Genomic DNA, 15,047 nt, shown 5'->3' on the forward strand with positions numbered 1-15,047 from the left:
TGCAGATGTTTACTGATAGATGCTTTTATGTTAAACTGAAATCAAGAAATATCCGGAGCAATAACTTGACTGCTACCAGGCACAGCTGCAAATCACAGCCAGGAGCTCGGAAATCGCCACCTTAGTCTAGACTAGAGGAACTGTTCCTGTTTGATCTTTTTTGCTTTAGAACTGTGGTTTTCAACCCTTTTCATAAATGCTATTATTTATTCGGCCACATTTGATGAGATTTAGCCTCTCGGACTCGAGACAATATTTTGTTGTCGTTGGATAAGATTTTGTCTACAATTCCATGCTGTATTGATGTTGGTACCATAGGAGAGATAACAGGCGAATGTTGATCAACATAATTATTTTACATTTCTAATTATGTAGACTTCTTGTAAATTGAGTAATGCTTAACATTAACAAAAATGTAACTCTTAAGAGCGTAAGAGTTAAAGATCTATAAGGGTTTTGTTACTAACTCCATTAGGCTGGGGACCACCTGGAACCCTCTCAAGGACCACTGGTTGAAAACCACTGCTTTAGAATATGCATGTCACTGTCCAGTACTGACATAACCATATGTTACTAATTATTAATCACTTTCAATCTGGCAATGTCCTTATCCACCTGGCACTTCATGCGAAACTGGCAAATATACAAGCTCACGAGTCACGATTTTGTTATTTTTGTTATTCGTTATTCGTTGTATGAAGTACACACAAAGGTTGGTTTGCATTTTACAATGTACTTCCATAACAGCATCACTCATCAACCTTTATTTTTATCCGTAGTGATGTACATTTTGACAGTAGAGTCTACTATACAATCTACAGTGACAGATTTTGAGATTTGGGAAGTGAGCTGAAGATTATGAGGCAGCAAATGAATGAATCTACTGTACAAACTCACCGCTCAGTGATATTGAGAATTAGGATGAGGATTATGAGGTCACTGCTTATGAAGTGTAAATAGTGTGCATGAGATTGGAGACATTCTACTGTGGTGAAATATTGTTTGAAGCTCCTGAGCTGACTTTAAGTGACTTATAGAATTTACAATTTAGGTAGACAACCAAACCAGGAACAAATGGCAAGCAAACGGCATTGTAAGTTGTTTATTCACAATAAATATACTGGTTTGCTATTCATGTTTTTGTACACCACCAAATGTGAGCAGTCCAGACGTAGAAATCAATCTTCCCAGCTGTTATGCAGCTGGCCACATACCAAATGTGGGTGTTTTGGCATGAGACTAAGAACCTTGTCTCTCAGTCCATTCTTGCTTTCAGATAAATGATTGTCAGCCAGACGGCATCAATCTTTTAAGGCTGTGGTGACTCCACAAGCTATATTTACAAAACAGAGAAGAGGGATGAGCTAGTAGCTGACTTGTTGAGCTTCATGTACGACTCTGAATAGAATCGACGACTAAAGATCAGCACTTCTATGCTTTGAAAACACAGACCCTGAGGTATTTTGTCTGTTCATGGTGATATTTACACTCTTGATTAAGACCACACAAGGGTCACAAACCTCTTGTGTCTGTCGCCTGTCTGCCAAGACTGGGTCCCTAGCGACGGGGCAACCCTGAAATGTGGGTCCCATTGTGAAAATGTCTAACAAACGGACCCCAAGCTGTGGTCTGTGTGCACATCCCGACGTGCACCATGCTTGCGGCAGCATCACCTGCGGATGTGGTTTCTTAGATAGGCATTGTTGTACTTTGCGTTGGCTGATCGGGAGCAGGAGGCGCAGCAGGCTGTTCTGTAGTACGGGTACACACACAGCCTTGCCTGGACCACCACGGCACAGTTGTGATACTGGTCCCTGCACGACTGATCTGCAGGGAGGGAGGAGAGCACATGGATTCAAGTTCTCAGTTGCCACATGCTATGGAAGCATGTTGTGCACCGAAAATAGCTGTTGTGAGTGAGTGTTTCTGTTGACCAGTGAGTGTGTGTTTGTGTGTGTGTGTGTGTGTGTGTGTGTGTGTGTGTGTGTGTGTTCTTACCTATCTCCTCTAGGCAGGGCTGACTGTTGCATTCCTCTCGACTCTCTGGGGCCAGACTGGCATCACAGCGGCCACTGGGGACAATGCTGTCTGCAAGACAACGCACCTCACGCACACGGTAGCCACCATTGCAGGATCGTGAGCACTGAAGGTATAGAAAATCAGGAAGGAAAAGCAAAACAAACGTTATCTTGTCGTGGCTTTATCACAGACACTATGTAGGACAGGAGTTGCCGATTTGCTCGTCCACATAAAGTAAATTCTCCATTCGTTGTCAAGTGAATTTAATGTTTGTGTAAGACAAAAATCTACACTAATAGCTGAATGTAGGAGGTGCCTCTCAAAAAGAAGTGGCATAGGAAGGAACACTTACTGCACTCCAGTCTGTGACATACCACTGCACACCACACGGCTTCAGCTGGCATGGCTGGGAGGTGCTGGGACTGGGCACGACATGGGAGCATCTGGACTGGTCCGGCAGCAACTCCATGTGACCGCTGTCATGGAGAACACACACCACGCTGCGCGTCTGTGTGCCGTTATCGCACTCTGCAGAACACTGGGCATGACACACACAAACACACAGCATGTTCACGGTGATGTTCTCTCTACTAACATTTGTTTTTGTGTGTGTGTGTGTGTGTGTGTGTGTGTGCGTGCGTGCGACCCATTGTGAGCTTGTAGATCGGCTATTTTCAAATGACCGAAATGTATATAGGGCTGAAGTTGTTAGTGTAGGTTTTGTAGTAATAATCAAAATCTAAAAGGTTTTCAAGGTTATCTTTATTTGTCTCCCTAAGGAGAAATCACATAAACGTAGTGGAGTAATAGTATTGGAATTTGTAAATAGTATAAGTATAAGTAAATGTACTTAGTTTAGTTATAGTGTATACCTGTCCCCATGATCCTGCATACCACTCCAGACGCTTGTTACATGGATCAGAGTCACATGACGTCACTTCCGCCGGACGCTCCCCGTCGCAGCTGTCCAATGGGAGGTTGGACTCGTGGTCCATCAGACACACTGCCGTCCGCGTGCGACTGCCTGTACCGCATGTCGCAGAGCACTGAGGGAGTGGCACAGCGTAATCACAGTTAGACACGGTTCACTTCGTGGATTCTATTTATTTATTTATTTTTAATTTAATGGGGTTTTGGAACTCCCAAGGGTCAGGCAGGACGTCCTCGGAGTCCTCAGTAACATGAGGAACAGTTTAAACATATTCCTACCTATCTATCTAACAGAGGAACAGTTTAAACATATTCCTACCTATCTATCCAACAGAGGAACAGTTTAAACATATTCCTACCTATCTATCCAACAGCTATTCAAAAATTTTAAGCTCACAATTTGTTGCGATGTTGACAAATCTTGGCAGATCTTAGGGGGGATTCTGGCACCAAAAAAAAACGTTTCAAAAGGAGGTTCCGCGTGGCCAAATAAATATCAGTTTGGCATGAAGATGTTTGAAAACCACTGGTGTACATCATCTATCTATCTATCTATATCTATCTGCAGACACACTTCCTCCACGTGAGCCCAGTTCCTGTCTCTCTCTCACTCACCCGTTGGCTCCACAGGGATGTGAACCAGCTCCGCGCGCAGGCTCCCATGTCACAGTTCTGCAGCGCGTCTGGCTTCAGGCCCAGGTTGCACTCTGCGTCTGGCTCCACGTCCCCCTGGTCGCCCACACACACCACCTCCCTGCTGCTCTGGCCGATCCCGCATGGCACCGAACACTGGCCAAGGGGAGAGGGTGGACGCAAGGAAGGAAGGAAGGCAGAGGAGATGACACAGGATGATGACATGACGTTTTTTTGGAAGGTCAGAATGACATGTTTGAGATGAGGCTGGATGAGACCACTTACAATGAATAAAAAATAACTAGTGAAAATAGCCGATCTACAAGCTCACAATGCGGTGTGAAATGATGCGTTGTGCCCTTGTAGATCTGGTATTTTCACTAGTTGGGCAAACATCCAATCTCTCTTTTGGGTCTCGACCTGAAAAGTTTGGGAACTGCTGATTTAGCAGATGCTCTTATCCAGCGTGATATGAAAGTGTGAGATCAGTGGCATGAACCATTAATACGGTATAGTCAACAAACATAAATAGAGTGCAAAGAAAACAATTTAGCCCTTCAAAACAAACATCAAACCTATAATTTTAGCCTTGCCTAATGGTTCCCAAGCCTTATGGCCCATAGTAGCCTACAAGTACACCTGCTGGACATGACGCTAGTACTGAATGTCCCATGGGACTTATTCCCAATCCAACCCTTGATTGCTGCTGATTGAGTGCCAAGCAGGGAGGCATTGTGTCCTATTTTTTTTACAGTCTATGATTGGGTCCCATTTTTATAGTCTTTGGTGTGACTCAGCCAGGGATCGCGCTCACACGCTGTGAGCTTGTAGTTCGGCTATTTTCACTAGTTTGGGTCCCAGGGAGACTAATCTCTTTTTTCTGGGGTCACAGGCTAAAAGGTTTGAGAACCACTGTGCATGGGTGTACGTGTTCTCACCGGGCTCCACTCAGAACGGATCCGCCACTGGCTGCAGATCTTCAGCTGACATGACGAGGTGGTCAGCGGCCTGTCTGATGACCCGCACAGATCCGACGCCACGGTGTCCACCGTCTCCGTCCCGTCGCCCTGGACGCGGGCCACCTGGCGACAGATGACCTGGCGGAGCTGAGACCCCGGACCGCACTTCCTGCTGCATTCTGACCACTCCCCCAGGTCCCAGCTGTTGGCCAGTCGCAGGCAGAGGGAGAAAAGGTTTGAGGCTTGACCATTAGACTGTGTCTGGGATCCATTCTCTTTGTACAGTAGGCAGGGTTGCCAAGTCCGCTTATTTCCCGCAACTTTTGGCTTGTATTTTTTAGTTTGTTGGGCTTGTTTTAAAAATGCAGTGTCTGTTTAGCCAACATTTCTTTGATGTACAGTTACAGTATATACTATAAATACCCATAGGTCGGGGGAGTGTGAATCACATTGAGTGACAGAATCGGTCTGGTGTCTTTACTTATTAAGCCCTGGCTATGTGTATGTGTGTAATAGTATGACCAAATGACATTCATTATTATAGACACATAGGGCTGTATTTTGCGTGTCTTAAGTACCAGGTCTTATTCCCTAACTTGAGTAAATGAAAGACCTGGAGGCGTGATCAATGCCATTTGGCTATTCTGACTGAGTGGCCAAAGAGCATTGATCACGTCTCCAGGTCTTTAGTTTACTCAAGTTAGGGAATAAGACCTGGTACTTAAGACACGCAAAATACAGCCGATAGTATTTATAATAATAAATAAATGTATTGATACAAAATTAGGATTATATGGCCATATTATTGTCTCTACCAGGCCGAAGGCATTGGGAAAGAGTATGTTTTGCACTCCGTCCGTCCGTCCGTCCGTCCGTCCGAGTGTGTGTCTGTCTGTGGACAGCTACTCTCTGCCACCGTTGGCTTGTTGGGCATGTTTTGGCTTGTTTTTCGAGGGGTGATTTGGTTTTATTTCTCTCGCAAGAGTTAGCTTGTTTTTGGCTTGTTTTTGGAGGTGGGTTAGTTTATTTCTCTCACTCGAGCACACTGACAGTTTATTGCTGATCTAGGTGTGTCTAGAGAAACGCTGCATTCATGTACTGTGTGTTTGACTGGATACAGAAGGCAGGCTGTAGACCAAATCAGGGGTGGGCAACTTTGACGATGGCGAGGGCCACTACATTTCCACACTCACTCCAGAGGGCCACATTGCATAGTACTGTCGTAGCAAAAATAGCCGATCTACAAGCTCAAAACGCGTCACACTGCAACACGTTTTGAGCTTGTAGATCTGCTATTTTTGCTATGATTTGAAATCCTGAATTATTTTTTGTTGCTATTTTTGAATTGGACTCCTGTTTTCTTTTTATATATATAATTTCAAATGTCTTTCAAATGCCTTTAATTATAGTTATGTTAACCTTATGAACTAAATACAAAAACATAAAAAGACTAACATTTAGTCTAGTCATTAAGCTACATATAGACTGAAGTAATTAAAGTGGGTCATATTTGAATATTAACCTGCGGGCCGCGTTAAGTGATGGTGGGGGTGAATGATGTGATGTGGCCTCCCGGCCGCCAGTTGCCCACATATGGACCAGATCACACTGGTTCATTTGTAATGAAAACCAGGCTTTTCCACATGTAGCTACTGTAGAAAGCCTGGTGACACAAGGTTACTTGACCCTCGCTGTCGGGGTCATTCTTTTGTTTTCTCTGACATTATAGCTCATTGTTTTTGCACTGGTTATTGTACATTCCTCCTTGTAAGCAGTTAGTTTAATCCAAATGGACGCCAAATGGAGCGAAACAATTTGCAAAAGCAAGCGCTTTGTCATTTGTATTTTCAGGTGTTACTTGTGCACCACTTACTGGTTAAGTTTCAGTTTTGCCACCATCTGTCTGTTATTGGCACATTCCACAGATAGACATTCCACAGAGAAACACAGCAGAGACATAACTATCAGCTCTCACTGTATCAGTTGAGTTTGGGGCCAAATATCTGACAATACTCAAATACAAATGGAGTGAAATCCTGTTACATCTTGGCAATAGTCAGCTATGTGCTTTGGCATGTGCCACTAGACATGAATACCAAAGCCACACCAAAGCATGTTGGCTTGATCGACTGTGACTGCTGACTGACTTATGGCAGGAACAGACGTGCGTAATGAAAAATTTACAACTCCATGTGGAACAAATGTGATGTAATGCCTGATTTATACTTGGTTGTGCGCCATGTCCCACACCTATAGATCGCAGATCTACAAGCTCACAACACGCTGCAGCGCATTGCAAGCTTGTAGACGGCTATAATTATAATAAGTCACCCATAAGTGTACGTATGGCTGTTTGGACAAACGTGTAAGTGTAACCACAAGCACTTGTAGATTTGTGCAGTTGTGTGCATCTGATTGCTTATGTGTGGATATGTGAATTTACTTAAGTAAAGTAACTAAGTACTGTACTTAAGTAAAATTTGGAGGTATCTGTACTTTACGTGAGTAATTTCAATTTCCAATACATTTACTTCTACATCCCAGAGGCTCCAATTATTTGAAAACTTTAGATATTAGTTGATTCTGATTATTATTACAAAACATACATTAACCAAAATAGCCGATCTACAAGCTCACAATGTGTCGCGATGTTCAGTCAGGACAACTCATGAATGGATGAAATATATATTTATGGAATATAAAATGAGAAACATATTTATTATGGTTTGGCAATGAATTTGATCTGCTTTTTATGACGCTGAGGCGGCCCAATGAATGGCCGGCAGCAACGGCACTGAGTTTCCTGACGCTCATTACTTTTACTCAAGTACATTTTGAATTCCGTACTTTTAGGCTACTTGTGCACGTGTGTGTAAAACACTTATTTATGCAAACACTGTGTGCATAAATATGTGTTTGTGTCGCTCACTATGCAGGGCAGGGCTGGGTGTTGCAGTCTGCTTGCTCATTGGCTGGTTTGAGGGCAGGGTCACAGAGGTCAACAGGAACAGTAGTCAGAGAAGCCCTTTCCACACACCCCCACTGCAACTTGCGTCTACCTGGAACACGCACCCACACACACGCACACACACACACACACACACACACACACTCACACACGCACACACACGCACGCACACACACACACACACACACACACACACACACTCACACATGCACATACACGCACACACACACACACACACACACACACACACACACACACACACACACACACACACACACACATACTAAGTGAGCATATGTGTATCTGTATGGGTGCAGGCAGGCCACATATTTGTATACCTTAACAGAATGTTGTATGCTATCAATACTACTAACATTTCTAATTTGAAGTGGCACCAAGCTACAAGGATGTACTGTTTTACTGATTTACAAATTTAGCAGAGACTCACTCTTACGCCTTCCACAGAATAACTGGCATTCATGTATTTCCCAGTTCATGTCTGTCCGTTTCCTTGCAACTTAAGAGGGAATGTGACAGCCCCCCCATCGCAAAATGTACAATGGGCTTCCTGTTTTTTAGTTAAAGCCTTACGCTGTTTTCAGTGGCGGAAAGTAACTACATTTAAGTACATTTACTTAAGTACTGTACTTACAATTTTGAGGTATTTGTACTTTACTTTCCAATACTTTTACTCCACTTGTACTTTTACTCCACTACATTTATTTGACAACTTTAGTTACTAAATTAATAAATAAACAAACAAACATCATACATAAATGAAACTAACTAACTAACTAACTAACTAAGCCCTATATACATTATGGCCATTTGGAAATAGCCAATCTAGCTTGTGAGCTTGGACAGTAGATCTGCTATTTTCAAAAGATGTTTATACATTTGAAAACATGAAATGAGACATTCTACTTTTTGATACTTTAAGTACATTTTGATGCCAATACATTTGTAGTTTTACTCAAGTACATTTTGAATTCAGGACATTTTCTTGTAACGGAGTATTTCTACATTACAGTATTGATACTTTTACTTTAAAGTAAATCATGTGAGTACTTTTAACACCCAATGTTGTTTTTGGCAGCACATTTCTATTTTAGTTTTAGTCATGTCTTTGGAATGAAACTTGAGTTTTAGTCGACTAAATGTCATGAGATTTTAGTCCACTAAATCTACAGTTGATTTAGTGGACTAAAATCTGTTTTGACGGGCCTTGATGCTGATTTTAAAATGGCTGATTTTACACTTACACACACAAAATAGACGATCTACAAATTGGCTATTTTCAGCATGCAACCAAGTGTAAAATGACTAGTCCCTTCCTAACATTTTAGCCTAGTTTGTTGACGAAATTGTCGATACATTTAGCTTAGTTTTAGTCATAATAGTTTAGTTTTCATTTAGTTTCCATTTAGTTTTCGTCAGTGGAAAAAGGTAGTCGACCTTTTTCGTCTTAGTTTTAGTCGACAAAAACAACACTGTTTCCACCGCTGTACACACACACACACACACACACACACGCACACACACACACACACACACATTGTTGTTTGGGTGTGCGTACCGGTGCCACAGGTGGAGCTGCATTGGGCGTGTCCAGTCTCGGCCCAGGTGTAGGCGTGCCGGGGGTCTGGCTTCACCTCGGGGTCCGATGGAACCTGGTTGGGGTGCGGCGTTTCTCTGCTGTTATCGCCGGGCTTCTGAGTCGGAACCGGGTGGGTTGGCACAGCTGTCTCAACTGGGAAGGGGTGTTGGACATCATAAACATGATATATTGACAAAATGTTCTGCAAAACATTAACATTTTAATGATAATATAACATTCATATATATATTTTTAAGAAATTATATAAAACATTACAATTAAACGTTTTCATTGTAATACTGTTAAGTAGGAGCTTAAAGGGTTAGTTCAGATTTTTGGACTTAAAGCTGTAGGAAATACTTGCCACTAATATAGTGGTTGATTGCCTGAAAATAGTTTCATGTGACAGAGGGGTCAAAGTTGAACGAAAGTTGCTCTATATGGTAGAAATGGGTCTACAATACAAAGGATGTTAGTTTTGTGGATAAATTTATTTTTAATGAGTGGCCCCCTACAGTGCCTCCCACCAAATGACCAGAACTAGGCCTACTTAATATTCACCAAAACCAGACCAGAACTCAGGGAATCAATTATTAATACCTTTGCAACCACTTTGATGGCAAGTATTTTCTACAGCTTTAAGTCAAACAAATCTGAAGTATAACCCTTTAAAATATAAACTCAGCAACAAAAGTTTTGGTTTAACTTTGGTCCATTATTTCTCCACTTTAATAAAAACCAATTTTTATTGTATTTTATATAATTTGAATCATTAATTACTTAGTCACCTTTAAAACGAGGTATAGCTTGTAAGGATCGAGTGTTTGTGGAATGAGCAACACAGCTAAATGTGTAGGCAGCGCCTCCAAAACATTTGCCAAAATGGCAAGTGGTTGGTATTCACCCTCGCTTTGAGTTGATTAGTGCATTGGATGATTGCACTCTCTCACAGTAATAAGGAAAAAACAACACATATTGGCCATTTTTACACTTTATTAATGTTACACTCAGTGTTATGGAACTCACTGTTGTGGAAGATCCAAATGCAGCTACAATACAAATTGGTATTATTAAAGTGGAGAAACAATGGACCAAAGTTAAGTTCCTGAACTCTTGTTGCTGAGTTTACTGCGTTATAGTTCCATTGATCGAAGCCAGAACACAATCAATTCATTGATCACAACAACATGGCTCTGAAAATGCACGCGCCCCACCCATCCGATCACTGATCAGTATCGCTGTTTATGTGATGGTTGGGTGGAGCGCGCCGTTGAATGCTTTTGAGGTTTTCAACAGGGCTTTGATCCAGAAAAGGTTGAGAACCACTGGATTAGATGAGGGAGGGGAACCAGAGGTCTGGGAACAGGGTGCACAAGACACCAGGCTTCAGGAATCTTAGGGAAGATGGTGCACGAGACACCAGGCTTCAGGAATCTTAGGGAAGATGGTGCACGAGACACCAGGCTTCAGGAATCTTAGGGAAGATGGTGCACAAGACACCAGGCTTCAGGAATCTTAGGGAAGATGGTGCACGAGACACCAGGCTTCAGGAATCTTAGGGAAGATGGTGCACGAGACACCAGGCTTCAGGAATCTTAGGGAAGATGGTGCACGAGACACCAGGCTTCAGGAATCTTAGGGAAGATGGTGCACGAGACACCAGGCTTCAGGAATGTTATGGAAGATGGTGCACAAGACACCAGGCTTCAGGAATCTTAGGGAAGATGGTGCACGAGACACCAGGCTTCAGGAATGTTAGGAAAGATAGTGCACGAGACACCAGGCTTCAGGAATGTTAGGGAAGATAGTGCACGAGACACCAGGCTTCAGGAATGTTATGGAAGATGGTGCACGAGACACCAGGCTTCAGGAATGTTAGGGAAGATGGTGCACGAGACACCAGGCTTCAGGAATGTTAGGGAAGATGGTGCACGAGACACCAGGCTTCAGGAATGTTAGGGAAGATGGTGCACGAGACACCAGGCTTCAGGAATGTTAGGGAAGATGGTGCACGAGACACCAGGCTTCAGGAATGTTAGGGAAGATGGTGCACGAGACACCAGGCTTCAGGAATGTTAGGGAAGATGGTGCACGAGACACCAGGCTTCAGGAATGTTAGGGAAGATGGTGCATGAGCAGTGGTGTTAAGTAACTAAGTACATTTACTTAAGTAAAATGTTGTGTTATTTGTACTGTAGTATTTCCAATTTCTTTACTTCTACTCCTCTACATCTCGGATCCAAATGTTGTTCTTTTACTCCACTACATTTATTTGAAATTTGAGTTACTATTAGTTTCTTATTTTGACAACATTTCGGCCGTTTGAAAATAGCCGATCTACAAGCTCACAATGTGTCGTGATGCGATGAATTGTGAGCCCTGTATAGGTCTGCTATTTTCAAAAGATGTGTATACATTTCAAAACTTCAAATGAGACATTCTGCACAATGACTACTTTTTAATTCCAGACTTTTACTTGTAACGGAGTATGTGTATATTGCACTATTGATACTTTTAATTATGTAAAACAATTGAGAGCCCTTTCCACCACTGTTCATCAGCTTCCAGTGGTGGACAACCCCAGGACCTTTTCAAATATAAATAGCCTACTCCTGGTCAACTATTACTCAAGTACCAGTGAAGGTTGCTCAGTCAAATTTGTACTAAAGTATTGATTGGAGAACCGTACTTGCTTTAAAATACATAATAATAATAAAAGTTCAGTTTATTTTTAATTCAGTATTGATGCATTGTATTCAAATTAAATCCCAATCATACTGTAGCATATATATACACTAAGTCTTCAACTTCATATACGTGTGTGACGTCCTGTCGACCCAAAGTCGACCCAATAGGCAATTTTAAAATAGGATTTAATAATTATTATTTTAAGTGATTATTTTTGTACGTTTGGGTCCCAGGTGTTCCTTCCTATAAATCTAGTACAATATTTGTCTTTATAAAGTGAAAGTCGTAAGTTTCCAAAAAATCAAATACTCAAGTAAAGTACAATACTTTCTTTTTTTTACTACTAAAGTAACACTACTCAAGTAAATGTACTTGGTTATTGTCTACCACTGACAGCTTCATCGCAGATGACAGATTAGGTACAGTAATGAAATCAAACGTGGCGTCTGTGACACATTATTGACTGAATATGCAGCAAATATGAAGCCAGAACAATGCTTGGCTGACCTGCCTATATCGAATGTTATCTTTAATCGAAATCCAATTTAAAAGAGGATTTTCTTGAGTGGGATAGATATTGGGTTACTGTGGCCCTGTGCGGAGCTCTTAAGTTGAGTTCATACACATGCACACATGCACACATGCACGCACACACACACACACACACACACACACACACACACACACACACACACACACACACACACACACACACACACACACACACACACACACACACACATCTGTTATGAATTAAGCTCCCTAGGGGCAAAGGAGGATATTTAGTATGAGAAAATGACACAGTTCTGTTGGGTCACTCTCCAATTCTGTGTGTGTGTGTGTGTGTGTGTGTGTGTGTGTGTGTGTGTGTGTGTGTGTGTGTGTGTGTGTGTGTGTGTGTGTGTGTGTGTGTGTGTGTGTGTGTGTGACTGTGTGTGTGTGTGTGTGTGTGTGTGTGTGTGTGTGTGTGTGTGTGTGTAGTGTACTAACCCAGAGACAGTATATCAGGAGGAGTATTGGGCTCAGCAGTAGGGTCAGCGTGTGGCAGGCTGTACTCATAGTAAACGCTGGGACCCGGCTGCTGGTAGATCAACTGGAGGAGAGCAGAGGAGGGAGACACACACTCGGGTCATGGGTTAAAGGAACCGGCGTGCAGATACAGTGAAAACAGACAATGTACATAAACATAAATGCCACAATGAGCTCTATGCACACAGAAATACTCTTCCTACTTCCGGGCCACTTCCCTACTTCCTTCACAGGTGTTACCGATGATACTAATTAAGGCTCTGTTCCATTTAGTGTGCAGTGGTTCTCAAATGTTTTAATTTCAAGGACCGGGCGGCGAAATTCTAGTTACTCTACAAATGTTACATTTGAGTTACACACCCTCAACCGTTTATTGGAACCCACTTTGAGACCAGAGCCTCTATTAGTATCATCGGTAACAACTGTGAAGGAAGTACGGAAGGAGCCAGAGTTCTTTCCAAAATCTGTGTGTCTCTTTGGGTCTCACATAAACGTCCATGCCCTCTGACAGTGGCCCCTGTGCAGTAATTGACTCCCCAATCCGAGAGCGGATCTCGTTGGGCCTTCGGTATGTCAGCTGAGTTCCCACGGCGATGAAGATGCCAGGCCGTTCGATCGCCCAGTTGCCATTGATGAGCGAGGTGCCACTTTGAGTGCGTAGAGCTATAGAGGAAGAGTCATGCATGTTGATTCAACAAATGACCGCAAATCATTTATATCAGCATGTCCGTTCGTTTACTCAATATAATCCACAGTGTTAGTTTTAATCTTAGACTCTAAGATTTAAACTACATTTAAACCAATTTTACACCATAAGACAGAGTTTAAAAATGTTTTTAAAGATGAAGGGGTTCATGGGGTTAATATTACTAATAGACCCCAGGTTAGAATATTCAAATATGTCTTCCTGAATGCTGAAAGCCGTGCGTGTGCTTGTACGTGTGTGTGTGTGTGTGTGTGTGTGTGTGTGTGTGTGTGTGTGTGTGTGTGTGGGGGGGGGGGGGGGCGTGGGGCGTGTGTGTGTGTGTGTCTGTGCACGCATGTGTGAGTACCTACCTAGGTAGTTCCTGCTTTTAACGGTCTCTCGTATAGTGATGTTGATTGCCCCTGCAGGAATCTCTGCTATCTTATGGTATCCCACACTGAGGAAGGATCGGGAGAAATTCCCCTTCACCACCTCGAATCTCTGAAAACAGACGTGCACAACAACAACACAAATGGCATCGCATAGGATTTCAACACAGTTCACTTTGTCTTTATTTGTTTGTGTCACATTAAGCCACACACAGTCAGCTCCATGTGCGCTCACTTTAATTACTGACACAATGAGTTCTTCGCTCACCCTGTATCCTCTTAGTGGAAATCTAAAGACTCAAACGAACCGGCCCAATAAAAGTTGGTTTGAGTTCATTTGCTTCTTTCCTGGACGGCTATATAGTATGGACGTCTACAGATGTGACATCTACATACATGGTATGTCCCTACACGTTATGCATGTCTTGTCTGTTTAATGGACAGGCCTTGTTCTCCTCCTTTCATATTTTATGAGTATCAGATATGGATCCATGGCATGCAATGTGTTATTGATTAGTTTGCCTGAGTGACAAATGAAGTACTAATCTAAGCCAAACCATTGTCCTGTGTGCAAGATTATGACATCTTTTCTTTTTGTATTAGTCAGCTCTGCCTTTCATGCTCAGAGGAACCATGAAATCAACTAAATGAACTGTTGTACTGTAATTGTGTTTATATATATATATATATATATATATTATTGCTGAGTTTAGGTTTTCACTCTGAATGTTTGCCGGAGGAAGTAGCAAAAGTTAATGTTTTTATAGAACTTTTTATCAAAAACTTTTCTTAGCCTTCTAATTATTGTCTCCTATTTGATTTGTGGTGGATCACACAATAGGACTTTAGTCAGTCTCTGGCCCTTGTACCTTTTGCTCAAAATATATATATTTTTTATTCTGCATAATGACTACTTTTGGTACTTCCAGTACATTTTGACACCAATACTTTTGTACTTTTACTCAAGTACATTTTGAATTCTGGACTTTTACTTGTAACGGAGTAGTTCTACATTGCAGTATTGATCAAGTATACTTCCTACTTAAGTAAAACATGTGAGTACTTTTTCCATCACTGTAAATCAGCATCTCATTGAATCTCAACTGAAATCTCCCATCGCTCGGCTTTGGAACATGATATGCTTGTTCTT

At 42.1% G+C, this 15,047-nt stretch overlaps 1 protein-coding gene across 1 annotated transcript in view; it reads right to left on the reverse strand.

Moving 5' to 3' along the window:
• Window positions 1–1,169: 1,169 nt before the first annotated feature.
• Window positions 1,170–15,047, reverse strand: part of adamtsl7 (ADAMTS-like 7) — a gene marked incomplete at its 5' end in the record, with an annotated part of 14,106 nt that continues 228 nt past the window's right edge. The window contains 11 exons of the mRNA XM_080758908.1: window positions 1,170–1,827; window positions 1,999–2,143; window positions 2,372–2,557; window positions 2,892–3,065; window positions 3,565–3,738; window positions 4,521–4,743; window positions 7,471–7,600; window positions 9,086–9,259; window positions 12,785–12,887; window positions 13,311–13,486; window positions 13,880–14,009. Coding sequence (XP_080615034.1) covers window positions 1,670–1,827; window positions 1,999–2,143; window positions 2,372–2,557; window positions 2,892–3,065; window positions 3,565–3,738; window positions 4,521–4,743; window positions 7,471–7,600; window positions 9,086–9,259; window positions 12,785–12,887; window positions 13,311–13,486; window positions 13,880–14,009 — 1,773 coding nt within the window. The 3' untranslated portion in view covers window positions 1,170–1,669. The remainder of the gene's footprint in view (window positions 1,828–1,998; window positions 2,144–2,371; window positions 2,558–2,891; window positions 3,066–3,564; window positions 3,739–4,520; window positions 4,744–7,470; window positions 7,601–9,085; window positions 9,260–12,784; window positions 12,888–13,310; window positions 13,487–13,879; window positions 14,010–15,047) is intronic.

This window comes from Protomyctophum bolini, assembly GCF_963924005.1.
Source record: "Protomyctophum bolini genome assembly, chromosome: 3".
Taxonomy (NCBI): Eukaryota; Metazoa; Chordata; class Actinopteri; order Myctophiformes; family Myctophidae; genus Protomyctophum; species Protomyctophum bolini.